This window comes from Sinocyclocheilus rhinocerous, unplaced genomic scaffold (assembly GCF_001515625.1).
Source record: "Sinocyclocheilus rhinocerous isolate Xijiao unplaced genomic scaffold, SAMN03320098_v1.1 scaffold382, whole genome shotgun sequence".
Classification (NCBI taxonomy): domain Eukaryota; kingdom Metazoa; phylum Chordata; class Actinopteri; order Cypriniformes; family Cyprinidae; genus Sinocyclocheilus; species Sinocyclocheilus rhinocerous.
In genome coordinates, this window is record NW_015642829.1 from 1,437,787 (window position 1) to 1,457,920 (window position 20,134).

The following is a 20,134-nucleotide window of genomic DNA, read 5'->3' on the forward strand; positions in this document are numbered from 1 at the left end:
GGAAAATAGCTTTCTGTGAATTAGAGCTGTTTAAGTATTGCTAGCTGTGTTAGTATCTGGAGCAGTTTGCTCATATTTACTTAAACTGAAAATAATTAAAGTGTGTGTGTGTGTGTGTGTGTAGAATATATATACTAAACTGTTTAGTTAGTTAGTTAGTCACTATTGCCTAAAATGTTGAAAGTGGTGCCAAATTCACAACCTGCAGTGAAGTTCATTCTATTTTTCAACTACTAATTACTGATGAAGAAACCCCAAAACACATAAAATGGAGTAGAAACGACAGAACAAGTTAAATTGATAGAAATGCTGTCATAACAAAACTATGAAAACATTTTAGTGTCCATTTTATTTTCTATCCATTATTTTCCAGATTGGAAAAGACAAATTTCACAAATCTCAGCATTTTGATTATTCAAATGGAGTAGCCATGATGGTTGGGGCAGAGAAGCCGGGCACTGGAGGAGAACTTCTCCTGGGGCAGAGCTCAAGACCCAAGTATTCACTTTTTCCAAAGGGAGAGGGCAGTGATGCTCCGGCATGGGTTGCTTTTGACAAACAGGTTGGTCATTATTCTAAGGGAACATAATATACCTTTTTTTTTAACCTAGTGCTGTGCAAAGTATATTCATTTTCCTCACTATTTTCTTACCTGAAGGTCCTGTGTTTTGATGCTTATTTCCAAGAAACTGTACCTCAGAGGAGGGAAGAAAAATATAGAGTGCGAACGTGCAAGATTTACTTCTATCTGGAGGATGACACCATACAAGTAGTGGAGCCAGAGCTCAAAAACAGTGGAATCCCACAGGGTAAACTATTAAAATCAAATGTATAGCATCCTAAATAATGACAAACCAGTAAAAACATCCTGTTTAAATGCAGCTGGTCTCCTCCTATGTAGGAACCCTGATTCGGAGGCACCGCATTCCTCTCCCAGCTCCTAAAGATGATTGCTTCTACAATGTGCACCATTTTAACATCAATCAGGAAATAGCATTCTATTCCAGAACCTTTATGATTACAGACTGTGACCCCTTCACACGCAACGTCTTGATGAAAATGGGGGTGCGCCTAAACCCCCCTTCTTCCATGCCAGCAGATCCCTATACCAACCATCGACAAGAGGTTAGAAAGCACCATGTGTCTAAATAGCAATATCAATACTGTAATATTATACTGTTTCTTTCTCTCTCACAGATGGAGGAGAACATGAAGCCGCTGCGTCCATATGAAATAATTGATACCCTGAAGCAGTTTTTGGAACATGACCGCAAAGTCCTGCGCTTCTCCTGCTACTGGGATGATACTGAGAGCATGTTTGGAGATCCCAGAGAGCTGATCTTGCATTACTTCCTGGCAGATGACACAATGGAAATTTACGAATTTGTCCTTCCAAACTCTGGTCGAGACACTGTCCCTAAATTTCTGCACAGGGTCAAGCTTCCCAAGGTTTGTAAAAAACAGCACTGCAAAAAATAAATAAATTAACATATCCATAATTTATTAACACATCCTCATAATAAGAAGAAATGTTTTTCTTGAGCACTAAATTCAGCTTTGCCATCACAGAAATAAATTACATTTTAAAATATATTAAAATATAAAATAGTTGTTTTATATTCTTATAATATTTCACAATATTACTGTTTTTACTGTATTTTGATCAAATAAATGCAGACGTGATGATTTCAATGAGTGTGTTTGAAAAATCTAAAATTAAATGGTTATAAAAATAATAATAATAATAAATCCTTACATTTATATAGTGCTTTTCTGGGCACTCAAAGCGCTTTACATAGATATAGTAGATGCATACGTAGGTTATTGTTCAATCCAGTTTGTTCCACCTTTAGACAAGACAGAGTGGTTATCAGTTCCTCTTTCCTCTTTTGCTTGGACAAATTTCTCCATCCTCCATGCCAAGCTTTTATCCAGACTGACAGGGCTGAAAGAACATCCAACTTCCCTAAAGCACTTTTCAGTTTGCTGCCTGCTTGTTTTGCAGTCCAAATTCATTATGAAGGAAGAAGGATTTGTTCAGGGGTTTTTTCTGTTGTTATGTAGTTTTGTCACTCAATCTGTTGCCTTTCACTAAATGTCATCTATAAAGGTTTCGCAGGAATCCCCCAGTGAGAAAATAATTATGAACCCATTAGCAAATTTCACTCGTCCTTCAAGTTGTGAGAAATTACAATTATTTTGCTCTTGATTCTGTCAAACAGCACGCTCCTATTCCCAAATATCAGCCTGGAGAAATAACAGACCGCACAGTCCTCAATGTATTTGGACCAGTCGGACAAGGAGGTCGCTACATTTTGGATAGCCTCAAAGTAAGCACTGACTAAAAAGTTTTTTTTTATAAATACAATTTTTAATTAGTTTAATTAGTAGCCAGTTGTTTTAGTTTTAACGGACTAGAATGTCAATGTCTCCTTAACATTTTACAGACTGGAGCAGTAGAAGAAGAATTCTATAAAGACTGTGACCTGACCATTGGAGGCGTCATTAATGTGTGGGGTCGAAGGTTGATAATATGTGACTGCGACAACTTCACTAAAGAGTATTATCGTTCTAAATATGGTATTGGTGAGTTATGTCATGACTCAAGGGAAAGGAGTAGTATTTATGCTTTTATAGATGATAGTGGCCTAACATTATATTTGATTAATATGTCATATTTCATGATTTGTGGTAAATAGCTTTGTGTAAATTAACAATTTAATTTTTTACAGGCAAAAGAGTATATAAATAGCATTTTTATTATTATTATTTATTTTTATATCATTATTTTATAGCATTTTTATAGTATGAAATAGAATAGGAGAATGGATTATTTTTATTAGGTGGTTTTGAAAAACTTAGAGGGAGGGGTTTGGCACCGCTATTAATGACCACATGATGTCAGTATTGAGTTTCACCTGTGACTTTAGAACAATGCAATGAACTCATATTTATTTTGTTTGCTACAAACAAACTCTCCACAGCATGTGCAGTCGTATGCTCTCCTGCTTTTTGTAGTGAACTGAAAATGTACATACCCCAACCGCTCATTCTCAGCACACATTGCATCTATGTGGTCTGACAAGCTGTTCATTATTTTCAAAGTCTTCCTGTCGTAAATCCCACATCTCTATGAGACACTAATGCTTTCTAGTGTGCTTTCATCTCTGTGAATAACTGTCAGAATAACACGCACTGAACAGCAGAAGACTAAAGGAGCAGAACTGATTGACACCTCAAGGTGACTCAGTTTTTGGACAGCAGATATGAGCAATGACCAGCCTGGCCTCTTTATCTTCAAAAGCCCGGACATGAGAAACACACGAGCTCCATGCCAGTGGAAACACAATACGGATGCGCGTGCATCTGTCTGCTGCGGCGTTATGTCGACTGAAAAGATCATAGCATTAGTTACACATGAGCCTAATGGAGCCAGGTTGACACATGCTCTGATGAAGCACTTGATCATTTCTCAGAGGTTAAGAGGATGCAGACTGAATTCATATGGGAAAACGTAACCTGTCTGGCCTCACTTCCGGTTTTTCATGCTTATGTCTGCTTAAATGTGTGTGTGTGTGTTTGATGTTTTCTTCCTGTGTGGCTTCACAGAGGACTTCACACCTGTCTCATACAAGGCCTCACCCCCTTCTAAAACAGCCAGACAGGTGCCACCCTACACTGGATTTGGATCTGAGGAAGATTCGCTGTGCTCCTGTCAGGGTTTGCTGCTTAAACCTCCACAGAAGGACTTCAGAAAGCTTATGGAAAAAGACGGGTAACCAGCGGAGCTAATCTCCCTTAGGACGTCCTGAGTATATGCTTCCCTCAATATTACATCAAAATATTGCAACCTTAATATTACAACCATTAATATTACATCAAAACAACATGTCAGCCCCTTACTGGCTTTCTGATAATTTTGACAGAAGACTTTAGACCCTTGTCTGTCCTACTAAAGTCATCCTTTATCAGTTAAGTACAGCTCTTTGCAGAAGAGCACATGGATGAACACATGCCCTTCATAAATAATCAGAAGCTCAAACACAATCTCATGATACTTTCGATGTAAAACACACTTTTGCAGGTCAGTTTACTGTTATACATTGTTTTCATAGTGCTTTGCTTCCAAATATAATCCCAGAACCAGTATCACGCTGTAAATTACTGTCTCGCTCAGTTTGCTTTGGACAATACATTGTTGGACATTGGCAGGCATAGAGTTTGAAGGGAAAAAGAAGGCTCTTCTAAGTAAAGGATTATTTTATAGATAGTACTAACCTCAAAGCAGTTAAGTGACAAGACTAAACACATTGAATAAGCAAGGAAACTTCTTGAAAGTAAGTAAGGAACCAAGACCCATCTGATCTTGTCGGTCTGGTGAACTAAATATTTAAAGAATAGGCTATGTAAGTTGGAAAGAGGACAGATCTTCAAAGTTTCTAGTAAAGTTAGGGAGTCCATTAATATAGTGAGCATATAAGAATACTTGACACAATATGTCAAATGCAGTTTGGTCTATGAAGCTGACTCAAGACAGATTTTTCAGCAGCCATTACTCCAGTCTTCAGTGTCAAATGATCCTTCATTCTAATATGCTGATTTGGTGCTCACGAAATGAAGGACTTTGATGAATGGCAAGGATTTTTGATGGATAGAAAGTTAAAAAGAACAGCATTTATTTAAAACATTTTTGTAACAATGTAAAAGTCTTTACTGTTGCTTTTGATCAGTCTGATAGATCCTTGCTGAATAAAAGTATTAATTTCTGACCTCAAACTTTCCAACAGTTGTGCAAGTTTAAAGGGTTAGTTCACCCCAAAATTTAAATTATGTCATTAATTACTCACCCTCATGTCGTTCCAAACCCGTAAGACCTCCGTTCATCTTCGGAACACAAATTTATATATTTTTGATGGAATCTGAGAGCTCTCTGACCCTCCATAGACAGCAACGCAACTGAAATGTTCCCAGATATAAATAAAGTAAGGACATCGGTAAAACAGTCCATGTGACATCAGTGGCTCAACTTCAATTTTGCGAAGGTATGAGAATACTTTTTGTGCGCAAAGAAAACAAAAATGACGACTTTATTCAACAATACGTCTCCACCGAGTTAATGTCTTCCGCCATTTTGGAGAGTATCACAACGCATACGCACGCTTTACCCTAAGTGTAAACAACGCTGATTATGCAGATTACGTTCATGCACGCACTTTCCCCCTAACGTAAACAATGCCAACTACGTTCTTGGGTACTCTCCAAAATGGCAGAAGACGTAACTCGGGGGATAAGAATTGTTAAATAAATTGTGTTATTTTTGTTTTCTTAGTGCACAAAAAGTATTCTCATAGCTTCGCAAAATTGAAGTTGAGCCACTGATGTCACATGGACTGTTTTACCGATGTCCTTACTACGTTTCTGTCTGGGAACATTTCAGATGCGTTGCTGTCTATGGGAGGGTCAGCGAGCTCTCAGATTCCATCAAAAATATCTTAATTTGAGTTCTGAAGATGAACGAAGGTCTTACGGGTTTTGAACGACATGAGGGTGAGTAATTAATGACAGAATTTTCATTTTGGGGTGAATTAACCCTTTAAAGTAAGTTTCATACATTTCTGCATCATGTTTTCATTTGTAATTGTCTAGCATGTGACAAATAATACATTTTAAGATACATGAATTCACTGTATAATTAACCAGTGGTGTTCGATGCCCTCTATGCATTCTCAGTTGCACTATTCTCTGACATAGTGAACTAGGGGTCGACCGATATTTGTTTTTCAGGGCTGATGCCGATACCGATTATTACAGATCAAGAAGACCGATAACCGATATATATGTCTGGTGTAAACATGAAAATTAATGTCAAAATTAAGAATAACAAGAGCTCTCACAAAAACTTTCTTTAAATGCTTTTAAATTATTTTATCGGCAAATCGGTTTTGAAAATGACCGATACGATAACCATAATAAAGCTTAATATCAGCGCCAATAATCGGCCAGACCCCTATAGTGAGCCTCAGAGTGATGACTTTTACATTTAAGACATTTTGTGAAATCAAACTGCAATTAACAACACATTAAACATTCATGGTATACATACCATAAACAAGAGCTGTACAAGCACTTTTTAAAAGAGATAGTTCACCCAAAAATGGAAACTCTGTCATCATTTACTCACCCTCATGTTGTTCCGAATCAGTATAACTTTCTTTTATGGAACATAAAAGAAGATATTTTGAGAAATGTGTGCTTTTTTTCATACAATAGAAGTCAGTGTTAACCAAAATTGTTTGTAACAGTGTTAGCCAAAATTATTCTTCAAAAAGTTTTTTTTTTTGTATTCTGAAGAAGAAAGAATATCATACAGGTTGAGAATGACATGAGATTGAGTAAATAATGACAGAATTTTTAGGTTTGGGTGAACGATCTCTTTAAAATAACCATTTAAAAAATAAATTCCTCAAACTCTAGTGGATTGTTTTGATGTTTTATTCTGTATACAAATGATATATAGGACAAATAAATACACTTTTTAAACTAGGACAACTAATAAGTTCAAACAAATTTCAAAGTCTAAGCAAAAACATGATGCATCTACATGATTAGTTTGATTTTAAAATGTCCAACCAATGAAACCAACATTTTTATTCTATTGATTCCTGTCTATTGTAACAAAACATTCTTCAGCCAGATGATAAATTAAGCTTTTTTCTCAACTTTAGGCAAGGTCTGGTGAGCAATGTGTTGAGATTTGTGGCGAAAATGCTGACAGACAGTTCTATCGACAAGGAACGTGTTTTTATCATATACGTCTACCTCAGTGACGACACCATAGCAGTCTTTGAACCTCCTCAGAGAAACTCAGGTACTGCCGTCCTGTTCCTTTAAAAACAGATCAGGAAAAAACATAATTAAGATTCTGCCTTGTTATTCCATTGTTCGAGAAATGTGTGCTTTTTTTCATACAACAGAAGTCAGTGTTAACCAAAATTGTTTGTAACAGTGTTAGCCAAAATTATTCTTCAAAAAGTTTTTTTTTTTGTATTCTGAAGAAGAAAGAATATCATACAGGTTGAGAATGACATGAGATTGAGTAAATAATGACAGAATTTTTAGGTTTGGGTGAACGATCTCTTTAAAATAACCATTTAAAAAATAAATTCCTCAAACTCTAGTGGATTGTTTTGATGTTTTATTCTGTATACAAATGATATATAGGACAAATAAATACACTTTTTAAACTAGGACAACTAATAAGTTCAAACAAATTTCAAAGTCTAAGCAAAAACATGATGCATCTACATGATTAGTTTGATTTTAAAATGTCCAACCAATGAAACCAACATTTTTATTCTATTGATTCCTGTCTATTGTAACAAAACATTCTTCAGCCAGATGATAAATTAAGCTTTTTTCTCAACTTTAGGCAAGGTCTGGTGAGCAATGTGTTGAGATTTGTGGCGAAAATGCTGACAGACAGTTCTATCGACAAGGAACGTGTTTTTATCATATACGTCTACCTCAGTGACGACACCATAGCAGTCTTTGAACCTCCTCAGAGAAACTCAGGTACTGCCGTCCTGTTCCTTTAAAAACAGATCAGGAAAAAACATAATTAAGATTCTGCCTTGTTATTCCATTGTTCTTGTGTTTAAGGTGTGATTGGGGGTACGTTTTTAAAGAGAGGTCGAGTGAAGAAGCCAGGACAGGAGCTGTATAAGAGTGAGGTGTCCGAGTATTTCACAGCTCAGGATTTGTATGTGGGAGCTCGGCTGGATCTGAACAATCAGCCCTTCCAGCTGCTGGATGCTGATGAATTTACATTCGACTACATGGAGCAGCATGCAGATGAGGTAACACACAAAAATCATATAGGGCCCTATTTTAACGATCTAAGCGCATGGTCTAAAGCGCACGGCGCAATTGCGCTTAGGGCATGTCCGAATCGACTTTTGCTAGTTTAAGGACCGGATAAATGGTCGGCGCGCCCGGCACATGGTCTAAAAGGGTAGTCCCTATTCTATTAATGAGTAATGGGTGTGGGCGTAACGTGCCATAAACCAATCAGAGTCTCATCTCCCATTCCCTTTAAAAGCCAGTTGCGCTCGCGCCATGGCGGGGTCGCTATTTACATGTCGCAATTGAATTTGTGTGCTGCTGCGCATCCCTGTGTGTGTAATAAGCGAAGTGAACGCGCGTTGTGCACCCGCTTATAGGCGCATATTACTAACGCGCTCTTTAAATAACCAGAAAAAACATTGCTCAGACTTTAGACCAGGTTTTTGTTGGTCAATGGCCCATTCTATTTCAGTTGCCTCAAAATAGCAACGCGCCACCAATGTGCCTGTATACACCTCGTTTTCAGACCAGCACGCCCATGGTCGCACAAATGGGCGCAAATGCATTTGCTATTTAAACAACGTGGCGCAGGACGTGAACATGACAACTGCGTTGGGCTGAAACTAGCAGAAAACACTTGCGTCGCCGGTGTATGATAGGGCCCATTAAAACTGTTTTACACAGAAACTTCATTGAAATCCCTTCACCTATGTTTCTCAATTACTTAGTTCCCTAAGGCCAATATTGACACCATTATTAGCAAAGTAAAATCCATCAGTGAGGAAGAGAAGAAGAAAGTAAAACAGTTCTTCACCATGAGTGGCCCAAGCAGCACTGGCTTCATTCCATATGAGTCATTCAGGTAAGGAGCCGGCCAAAAATACACAAATAAAAGGTAGATAACACATTGTGTGTAACTGTACTAAACTCTAATTCCTAACATACACATCACTGTTGTGTCATAAAAACTAGTGTTGTAGTACTCAAGACCGGTCTCAACCGCATTTGTACTCGGTCTTGTCTTGGTCTCAGACTAAAAGGACTCTGATTTTGTTTCAAGACTGATCAAGACCACAACTGTGTGGATATCACTAAATTGCCAGTGTGTTGTCTGATTTATTTGTAAACATAATGTGACTAGATGTAAAACTTCCTGCTTTAACTGCAATCAATAAATGATTAAATAACTAACAATAATAAATCATTTGATTTACACCAGTGGATCTCAAAATTTTTGACTTCAAGGCCCCCTATTGTCCACAACAATATGTAAAGGCCCCCTACTCTCACCCAAAATATTTTAGATCTTAGCATGACTAGAAAAATGTATATGGAATATCTTAAATTTTTGCTGTTTTAGTTTATTTTAATGTTTGCTTTGTCTTATTTTAAATAATTTTAAGTAATCTTGAGGCTCCCTGGCTGAGAACCACTGATACTGTTACACAGGGTCAGAAATTAATGAAGGATTGTGTCAAAAATATCACCAAAATTCATACAAATACCCACAAAATTCAAGAAATTGTTGCAAAAAAGGTGCTTGTATGAGATCTGTATTTTTATATTATAACATATGATATAATCAAGCAATATCACAAGAGCAGTTTTCACAAATTTGATATTGCTTTTATACAAATATTCAATAAACAAAATGTTATTTTTAAAACATTATTCTCAACATTACTTATGCATTTGTAAATATACCAATTCATCAGATGCACTTTCTGTGCCACCACTGCACTGCAAAGATGAATTTTGTTTTTAGTGATTTTATTTGATTGGTAACAGCTCTATATAGTGTCTAATTCTTCTAATTGTATTTAATGATTAAAAATAAGACATTTCTCAAGTAAATGTAGATCTTTCAGATGAATCGGAGTAGTGCTGGTCAGGTCTTGGTCTTGACTCGGTCTCGCCCTGCCTTGGTCTTGTCTTGGTCTCAACACACATTGGTCTTAGTCTCGGATTAGGTGGTCTTGACTACAACACTAATAAAAACATATTGTCAAATAAAAGCAGTAAAAGTACCCAATACACTGTCTATTTTGACAGTGCACAAGCATTCTGTAAATGGCTGTGTTCTTTACAGGACTCTGTTGGCAGAAATGGACATTCATTTGTCTGAACACGAGATCATAACGCTGGGTCGCACTTACTCAGTGCGGGAACAGTCAGAGGTGGACTTGGACCTCATGCTTGCCGTGGTTCAAGATCAGCTAAAGAAGAAAAACTTTGAGAAGTTCACAGAAATGATTCGAGCTTTCACACATGAGGACCGGCACAGGTAGCACTTGAGCAGGGTTTCCACCATTTAATCATCTTTCACTTTCTCAAGTCCCAAATCAAACCTTTTCAAATAGATTTTCTTGTATTTTATATTATATATTTTGAGATATGTTATATATTTTTATGTAATTAATTGTGCACAGAAGGCTGTCAATATAGACAAATATTTAAAATATTCATATGATTTTTTTGTGAGTAGTGTTATAAATTTCACATTTAGAATTTGCTGCTTATGTTTAGATTCAAAATAAATTTTTGTGCATTCACTTCATCTTCTAAGCAAAGGAAACAAAATAATATCAAACATTATTGCCACTGTTTACTATACATTTTACTTCATAATATTGTATTCGACATAAACATATATTCATACAGAACCACAAAATCATTCCCCACTGTTCCTTAAGGACACCCTATTTCAGCTATTCAGAGTCACGCAGGCACTGATGTGAACCACTAACAATCACGGTGAAGTAGAATAACCATCAATCTGCTTTAGATTGAAGGGGTGCGATTAGTTCCAGCGGTTCAAGTGAAGCATTGGAAACAGATGAAGACCTGTGGCATGTTGCACGCAGGGGAAATAGATGAGGAAGAATGCCGACAGGTCAACGTGCTTGTCCTGTTTATGTGGCCCTGTGGAAAGTTTAGTTATTTATGATGTTCTGAAAATTATGAACCTGGAATGTCTGCAGCTGTCCGTCATGAATTACATAAGAAAACTGTAAATGACAATCATTTCTGAATCGATTATTTTCTAATGTATTTTGTAATATGTACCATTCAAAAGTTTGGGGTCAGTAATACTTTTTTTTTTAAAAGAAATTAATACTTTTATTCAGCCTGGATGTATTACATTGTTTAAAAGTGACAGTAACGATATTTGTAATGTTGCAAAATTGTTAACTGTAATTCAAGTAAATACTTTTTTTTTAAATAGACACTTGAAAGAGACTTCTTTCTGAATACTTACTAAATCTTACAGATTATATACATATATATTAAATTCTACATTTATTTTATTTCTATATTTATTACAGAATGCGCTGACGTGAGTTGCTCATTCTTCTTTTTGTCTCATTTCTGTCTACTCAAATGGTGCCGTAGATCTGGACACCTCTCTTCTAAAGAGGCACAGATCATCTTGAAGGCCCTCCGACTGCCGCTGTCTGATGACCTACTACGAGCCCTCCTCGAAAAGTAAGGACAACAGAGCACAACTTATTATCCAAGAAACATTTCACCACAACGCATCCTTAGTTTCTGCATCTCTCATGTTCACATCCAGGTTTCAAGACGAGTCTGAGAAGATTGACTATCATGCCTTCCTATCCGGTATCAACTGGAGAGAAAACCCGGCCCCTGCTGTGCCTCCAGATGTCACCGTGAAGGTGAGTTTGAAAGCGGTCTGGATGCAATGATGACAATCAAAAAAAATAGACCATTTGTTCTGTCATCAAACACCTACTTTGAGACGTGATTCTTGTCACATGTACATGAGAGTGTTTGTGTCAGGGTCCAGGCCCTGGTAACCTGTGGGCCCCACAAGCTTTGAGCACCTCCAAGCCTCATCTCAAGTAAATCAGCCTTGGGAAAAACCCACTCAACAACTACTCTGAAGTGGAGATTTTATTACAGCGCAGTAATTTAGCATGCCTCCTTGGAGCCTAAGCAGAACCATCTGCTCACTGACTCGCAATGAGAAGCCTTCCAGTTCTGCTGGGTCTTAACTAACCAGCAGGGGGAGACAGCGGTCGTTTTGTCTGTATGGTTTCTCACTGCTGTCTTTTCTATGTATTTAGGGATTGTAGGACCATAGAGATTCCAAGATGGATCCATGAGAAGCAAGCCAGGCTGTGTGATTCTGTGTTTTTTGCTTTGCTCACTCATTTCTCATAGCTCATTTCACAGTGTTTATTGACTGTTAAATTAGCCAGTTTCCAGCCATTTCCTGCGGCCCTCGCAGCCATTACAATGGTGAATTACCCTGCACTTATCAAATACTTCTTAGTATGAAAGAAAGTAGAACAAGACCACACTGAAACTGTAAGGATCGATCAGTCTGTCTAATCCGTCTTGTCTAGTGACTAGAGCCATGTTTCATTAAAACCACATGAAGCCTTGTGCATAAAAAGTATGTATACTTACTATATGGTACATCTATGACAGGGTAACCAGATGCCCCTGATTTCCAGGAAATTTTTTTTTACCTTTGGTGGCCAATATGCACTGATATCCAGTGTTATTTTAATATGATTTATATTATAGTATTTATTCATAGTATTATAAGTATACTATTATAGTATTTTTTTCATATTTTGAATTAGCTTCAGCTTTGTATTTTCAGTTTTATTTTTCATTTTTCATTATTTCATTATTTTTAAGTAATTTTGTTATGTGCTCGTCTTTTTTATTCAATTTTGTTTTTTAAGATTTCTATATAGCTTTAATTTATTTTGAAGTTTTAGTCATTTTTGTACTTCAGTTTAAATTTTCATCTAGTATTTTTATTTCATGTCAGCTCTATTGAATTAACAAAAAGGTTTGTAATCATTTTAGGTTTAGTTAACATTAATATCATTGCTAATATCATTGTCCATCGATAAACATTAGTTTAAGGAAAATGAGTGTGCTGTGAGTTACTCTGAACAGTTTTTACAGTTCATAAGTTTGTGTTGATGACTACACTAATTTCTGGTAGTACGTCAGAGTATGATATACCATATTTCATCGCAGTTCTACATTTACCATGTTCAAAACACACAAAACTGTCCCCTTTTTTGAATTCATAGATATTAACATTGGATATTTCAATGATATATAGACTGCTGAAATAGAAATGTTCCCAGTTTTCATTTGAGAAATCTGGTCACCTTAACATATTGAGCAATAAAAAAATCTTATCTGCAGCAATTCTTTTTAAAAGATGATTACGTGTCTGATTTACTGAAGCACGCAAAGTCGTTAAACATTTGTCATACATTTTTAAATCGCAAGTACAAGACATTTACCATGTGCTAAAGTCAATCCGGCCTGATAAATCTATGTCTCGGTTTACATTAATTTGCAAAGACATGAAATGAGAGTGCCAGCTAAACATATGCGCTCCAGGATCCTGTGATCTGTTTCTCAAACCCCGTCATGCTGTTGTTTTCAGTTTGACACAGACTGGAGAGAAAAAGCTGCAGACCCTGCAGTTAAAACCATCAACTGCTCGCTCTTTCTGGAGGATGTCTTTGGCAGCACCACAAACATTAATGAGAGCTGAGAACGGCCTGATGGGATCCTCAATAACATGTGAAAAGTCAAGAAATCTGCTCGACTTTGTGTATTGCACTGATTAAATTCACATTGTTGCACATTGTTGTTTCTGTTGTGCTGCATGAATGTCATAATACCGTTTATGTGTATTTTTTTATTCGACATAAAATCAAAAACATGCTGGAATGAGAGAGCTGTTTGGAAGTGCCTTATGTGCCTTGGGACCAAGCGTAGAGCAGTTAAAAATATGAGCCGCTAAATCAAACCATATTTCATATACAGGCAGACAGACATGCATGTTTGTCGTGATTATACGGATAAAGCTGTCAATATAATACAACATGCCCAGCGCTATATGAGAGAAAATAACTGCCCGCTATACCGTACCCAAATTCAGATTTCCCAAAGGTCTTTTCATGATTTGGTTAAAGGAAAGCTAGCATTTTTCCCATGGTCCAACATCCTCATTTTATACCCTGCACTGGCTGTTCATGCTCTGATCTGGCCCATTATGCAACTGATAAATGCTGATGCTGTATATAAAAAGACAGGTTGAGCGTGTCTGTAATCAGAGTTTTTGCGATTAAGGCCTCAGTCCCTGGCCAAGACAAAAGAAGTGCATTACATCACACCAGTATTATCAAGTCTTCATTCCTAGCCTTCACACTTACTAAAATATTAGCCTCGTGAGTTAGCAGGCTTCTGTCTGAAACACAAAGGCTGATGGATCTATCATCTAGGACATATTTAGCCTGACTCCACTGAATGGGGAATGAGGACATACTTTGACATCCCAGAATGCAACAATGACCCCGGTTACATCTGGTATTAACGTCATTTCTGTGGCGAGCATTAAATGCAAGTATAAAATTGTGTCCAAAAAAACTGTTTTGGGATCTGATCACTCGGCCCACATTCTGAAGTAGTCAAAAATCATGTGTATTTGTAGTGTAAATGCTAATGTGTCACAGGCAATAACGAGGAACAGATATTTTCTGCAAAACAAAGTCTGCTAAATTAATAAATATATATTATATTTAATCATGTACATGCTCATTTAATACACTAAATATATAAGCATGAAGATTTTGGATCTGTGTGGCAGCAGCAATATACATTAAATAAATCAATAAATCCACTGCTCTCTTGTCTCCTCTGAGGCTGGGACTCTAAATAGTGTTCTGTGCTCGTCTGTGCAGCCAAAGACAGAACAGTTAGCATGTTTTGCTCGAACTTTCGCCATGGCATTAGAGCTGGTACACCGTTGTGGGGACAAAACTTGGAGTTCTTTTGGTGGCTGTACCTGGTTACAACCCAGCATAAGAAACAAACTGTACTAAATTCTAATTCCTAACATACACATCATGGTTGTGTCATTAAACACATATTGTCAAATAAAAGCAGTAAAAGCCCTGTTGAAAAAAAAAATAGGTATGTTTTGAAGCACGGCATCTGGTTTAAGCTGGTCCTTAATTGGTCATGAGCTGGTTTAAGCTGGTCATGTGCTGGTCCTAAACTGTTCCTAAGCACCTAGCTCCTACTCAGGACCAGCTCAGGGCCAGCTTAAACCAGCTCATGACCAACTAAGGACCAGCTGCTAAGCTTCAAAATATGCGTACCCAGTACACTGTTTAGTTTGACAGTGCACAAGCATTCTGTAATGGCTGTGTCCTTCACAGGACTCTGTTGGCTGAAATGGACATTCAGTTGTTTGAACACGAGATCATAACGCTTGGTCGCAATTATTCATCGCGGGAACAACCAGAGGTGGACTTGGGCCTCGTGCTTGCTGTGGCTCAGGATCAGCTAAAGAAGAACAACTTTGAGAACTTCACAGATATGATTCGAGCCTTTGCACACGAGGACCGGGACAGGTAGCACTCAAGCAGGGTTCACTTTCTGTCTCAAATGACTTTAAAAACTTTTTAAAGTAGATTTTCTTGTATTTAATTAATTGTGCACATAGGGCTGTCAGTATATACAACTACCTAAAATATTTATTCTTATGATTTATTTGTGAGTAGTGTTACAAATTTCACATTTAGAATTTGCTGCTTATGTTTAGTTTCAAAATGGCATACTTTTTTGTGCATTCAGTTCCTCTTCTAAGGAAGGGAAACAAAATAATATCAAACATTTTGCTACTATTTACTATACATTTTACTTTATAATATTGTTTTGGTTTACATGTTTCCAGATTTTTATTAAATTTTGAAAAAAAATTTTTGGATATGGTCTTAGACATTTGAACTCCACTGAATTTAAACTTTGTCCTAATATATATTTCCTCTTGTTTTCTTCAATCTGTTACTTGTAAGCACCCTGTCGCAGTATATGCACATGACCAAATGTATATAATAACAAATCAACATTGACATAAACATAAACATGCATTCATACAGAACCACAAAACCATTCCCCGTTGTTCCGTAAGGACACCCTATCTCAGCTATTCAGAGTCACGCAGGCACTGATGTGAACCACTAACAATCACGGTGAAGTAGAATAACCATCAATCTGCTTTAGATTGAAGGGGTGCGATTAGTTCCAGCGGTTCAAGTGAAGCATTGGAAACAGATGAAGACCTGTGGCATGTTGCACGCAGGGGAAATAGATGAGGAAGAATGCCGACAGGTCAACGTGCTTGTCCTGTTTATGTGGCCCTGTGGAAAGTTTAGTTATTTATGATGTTCTGAAAATTATGAACCTGGAATGTCTGCAGCTGTCCGTCATGAATTACATAAGAAAACTGTAAATGACAATCATTTCTGAATCGATTATTTTCTAATGTATTTTGTAATATGTACCATTCAAAAGTTTGGGGTCAGTAATACTTTTTTTTTTTAAAGAAATTAATACTTTTATTCAGCCTGGATGTATTACATTGTTTAAAAGTGACAGTAACGATATTTGTAATGTTGCAAAATTGTTAACTGTAATTCAAGTAAATACTTTTTTTTTAAATAGACACTTGAAAGAGACTTCTTTCTGAATACTTACTAAATCTTACAGATTATATACATATATATTAAATTCTACATTTATTTTATTTCTATATTTATTACAGAATGCGCTGACGTGAGTTGCTCATTCTTCTTTTTGTCTCATTTCTGTCTACTCAAATGGTGCCGTAGATCTGGACACCTCTCTTCTAAAGAGGCACAGATCATCTTGAAGGCCCTCCGACTGCCGCTGTCTGATGACCTACTACGAGCCCTCCTCGAAAAGTAAGGACAACAGAGCACAACTTATTATCCAAGAAACATTTCACCACAACGCATCCTTAGTTTCTGCATCTCTCATGTTCACATCCAGGTTTCAAGACGAGTCTGAGAAGATTGACTATCATGCCTTCCTATCCGGTATCAACTGGAGAGAAAACCCGGCCCCTGCTGTGCCTCCAGATGTCACCGTGAAGGTGAGTTTGAAAGCGGTCTGGATGCAATGATGACAATCAAAAAAAATAGACCATTTGTTCTGTCATCAAACACCTACTTTGAGACGTGATTCTTGTCACATGTACATGAGAGTGTTTGTGTCAGGGTCCAGGCCCTGGTAACCTGTGGGCCCCACAAGCTTTGAGCACCTCCAAGCCTCATCTCAAGTAAATCAGCCTTGGGAAAAACCCACTCAACAACTACTCTGAAGTGGAGATTTTATTACAGCGCAGTAATTTAGCATGCCTCCTTGGAGCCTAAGCAGAACCATCTGCTCACTGACTCGCAATGAGAAGCCTTCCAGTTCTGCTGGGTCTTAACTAACCAGCAGGGGGAGACAGCGGTCGTTTTGTCTGTATGGTTTCTCACTGCTGTCTTTTCTATGTATTTAGGGATTGTAGGACCATAGAGATTCCAAGATGGATCCATGAGAAGCAAGCCAGGCTGTGTGATTCTGTGTTTTTTGCTTTGCTCACTCATTTCTCATAGCTCATTTCACAGTGTTTATTGACTGTTAAATTAGCCAGTTTCCAGCCATTTCCTGCGGCCCTCGCAGCCATTACAATGGTGAATTACCCTGCACTTATCAAATACTTCTTAGTATGAAAGAAAGTAGAACAAGACCACACTGAAACTGTAAGGATCGATCAGTCTGTCTAATCCGTCTTGTCTAGTGACTAGAGCCATGTTTCATTAAAACCACATGAAGCCTTGTGCATAAAAAGTATGTATACTTACTATATGGTACATCTATGACAGGGTAACCAGATGCCCCTGATTTCCAGGAAATTTTTTTTTACCTTTGGTGGCCAATATGCACTGATATCCAGTGTTATTTTAATATGATTTATATTATAGTATTTATTCATAGTATTATAAGTATACTATTATAGTATTTTTTTCATATTTTGAATTAGCTTCAGCTTTGTATTTTCAGTTTTATTTTTCATTTAAGTAATTTTGTTATGTGCTCGTCTTTTTTATTCAATTTTGTTTTTTAAGATTTCTATATAGCTTTAATTTATTTTGAAGTTTTAGTCATTTTTGTACTTCAGTTTAAATTTTCATCTAGTATTTTTATTTCATGTCAGCTCTATTGAATTAACAAAAAGGTTTGTAATCATTTTAGGTTTAGTTAACATTAATATCATTGCTAATATCATTGTCCATCGATAAACATTAGTTTAAGGAAAATGAGTGTGCTGTGAGTTACTCTGAACAGTTTTTACAGTTCATAAGTTTGTGTTGATGACTACACTAATTTCTGGTAGTACGTCAGAGTATGATATACCATATTTCATCGCAGTTCTACATTTACCATGTTCAAAACACACAAAACTGTCCCCTTTTTTGAATTCATAGATATTAACATTGGATATTTCAATGATATATAGACTGCTGAAATAGAAATGTTCCCAGTTTTCATTTGAGAAATCTGGTCACCTTAACATATTGAGCAATAAAAAAATCTTATCTGCAGCAATTCTTTTTAAAAGATGATTACGTGTCTGATTTACTGAAGCACGCAAAGTCGTTAAACATTTGTCATACATTTTTAAATCGCAAGTACAAGACATTTACCATGTGCTAAAGTCAATCCGGCCTGATAAATCTATGTCTCGGTTTACATTAATTTGCAAAGACATGAAATGAGAGTGCCAGCTAAACATATGCGCTCCAGGATCCTGTGATCTGTTTCTCAAACCCCGTCATGCTGTTGTTTTCAGTTTGACACAGACTGGAGAGAAAAAGCTGCAGACCCTGCAGTTAAAACCATCAACTGCTCGCTCTTTCTGGAGGATGTCTTTGGCAGCACCACAAACATTAATGAGAGCTGAGAACGGCCTGATGGGATCCTCAATAACATGTGAAAAGTCAAGAAATCTGCTCGACTTTGTGTATTGCACTGATTAAATTCACATTGTTGCACATTGTTGTTTCTGTTGTGCTGCATGAATGTCATAATACCGTTTATGTGTATTTTTTTATTCGACATAAAATCAAAAACATGCTGGAATGAGAGAGCTGTTTGGAAGTGCCTTATGTGCCTTGGGACCAAGCGTAGAGCAGTTAAAAATATGAGCCGCTAAATCAAACCATATTTCATATACAGGCAGACAGACATGCATGTTTGTCGTGATTATACGGATAAAGCTGTCAATATAATACAACATGCCCAGCGCTATATGAGAGAAAATAACTGCCCGCTATACCGTACCCAAATTCAGATTTCCCAAAGGTCTTTTCATGATTTGGTTAAAGGAAAGCGAGCATTTTTCCCATGGTCCAACATCCTCATTTTATACCCTGCACTGGCTGTTCATGCTCTGATCTGGCCCATTATGCAACTGATAAATGCTGATGCTGTATATAAAAAGACAGGTTGAGCGTGTCTGTAATCAGAGCTTTTGCGATTAAGGCCTCAGTCCCTGGCCAAGACAAAAGAAGTGCATTACATCACACCAGTATTATCAAGTCTTCATTCCTAGCCTTCACACTTACTAAAATATTAGCCTCGTGAGTTAGCAGGCTTCTGTCTGAAACACAAAGGCTGATGGATCTATCATCTAGGACATATTTAGCCTGACTCCACTGAATGGGGAATGAGGACATACTTTGACATCCCAGAATGCAACAATGACCCCGGTTACATCTGGTATTAACGTCATTTCTGTGGCGAGCATTAAATGCAAGTATAAAATTGTGTCCAAAAAAACTGTTTTGGGATCTGATCACTCGGCCCACATTCTGAAGTAGTCAAAAATCATGTGTATTTGTAGTGTAAATGCTAATGTGTCACAGGCAATAACGAGGAACAGATATTTTCTGCAAAACAAAGTCTGCTAAATTAATAAATATATATTATATTTAATCATGTAGCTCATTTAATACACTAAATATATAAGCATGAAGCTTAAAATTCTCCGATCAACAAGAAGTTAATGTCAGATCTAAACATTACCTTAAAGGAGACATATTATGCCCCTTTTTACAATATGTAATATAAGTCTCTGGTGTCCCCAGAATGTGTCTGTGACGTTTCAGCTCAAAATATTCCACAGATCATTTATAATATCATTTTGAAAATGCCTATTTTGAGTGGAAGCAGAAACTTGCTGTTTTTCGGGCCTGTCTTTAAATGCAAATGAGCTGCTGCTCCCCGCCCCCTTTTCCACAATAGAGCTGCTCCATTACAGCTCAGACCTGCTAAAAAACATCTGTTTTGGTTCTGATTATCATGTTTATCGCGCGGAAATTATGCGATTTAAACCATATGAGTTTAAACTTCTGATATACGGTTTTCTGAG

General features: G+C 37.0%; 2 protein-coding genes across 3 annotated transcripts; both read left to right on the forward strand.

Moving 5' to 3' along the window:
- Nucleotides 1-391: 391 nt before the first annotated feature.
- LOC107756743 (EF-hand domain-containing family member C2-like) lies at nucleotides 392-13,442 on the forward strand. Its single transcript, XM_016573955.1, has 14 exons — nucleotides 392-562; nucleotides 659-809; nucleotides 1,025-1,125; nucleotides 1,198-1,449; nucleotides 2,223-2,330; nucleotides 2,448-2,586; nucleotides 3,610-3,775; nucleotides 6,726-6,868; nucleotides 7,660-7,856; nucleotides 8,571-8,704; nucleotides 9,932-10,126; nucleotides 11,236-11,328; nucleotides 11,417-11,519; nucleotides 13,286-13,442. The coding sequence occupies exons 1-14, from the start codon at nucleotides 431-433 to the stop codon at nucleotides 13,394-13,396; spliced, it is 2,025 nt and encodes a 674-aa protein (XP_016429441.1). The 5' UTR covers nucleotides 392-430; the 3' UTR covers nucleotides 13,397-13,442.
- Nucleotides 13,443-14,928: 1,486 nt separating this feature from the next.
- On the forward strand, nucleotides 14,929-18,710 carry LOC107756744 (EF-hand domain-containing family member C2-like). 2 transcript variants are annotated; one of them, XM_016573956.1, is made up of 4 exons: nucleotides 14,929-15,263; nucleotides 16,524-16,616; nucleotides 16,705-16,807; nucleotides 18,554-18,710. In XM_016573956.1, the coding sequence occupies exons 1-4, from the start codon at nucleotides 15,085-15,087 to the stop codon at nucleotides 18,662-18,664; spliced, it is 486 nt and encodes a 161-aa protein (XP_016429442.1). In that variant the 5' UTR covers nucleotides 14,929-15,084; the 3' UTR covers nucleotides 18,665-18,710. The 2 variants fall into 2 exon arrangements, with proteins under 2 accessions (XP_016429442.1, XP_016429443.1); XM_016573957.1 differs by lacking the exon at nucleotides 18,554-18,710 and adding an exon at nucleotides 17,219-17,631.
- The last annotated feature ends 1,424 nt before the right edge of the window (nucleotides 18,711-20,134 follow it).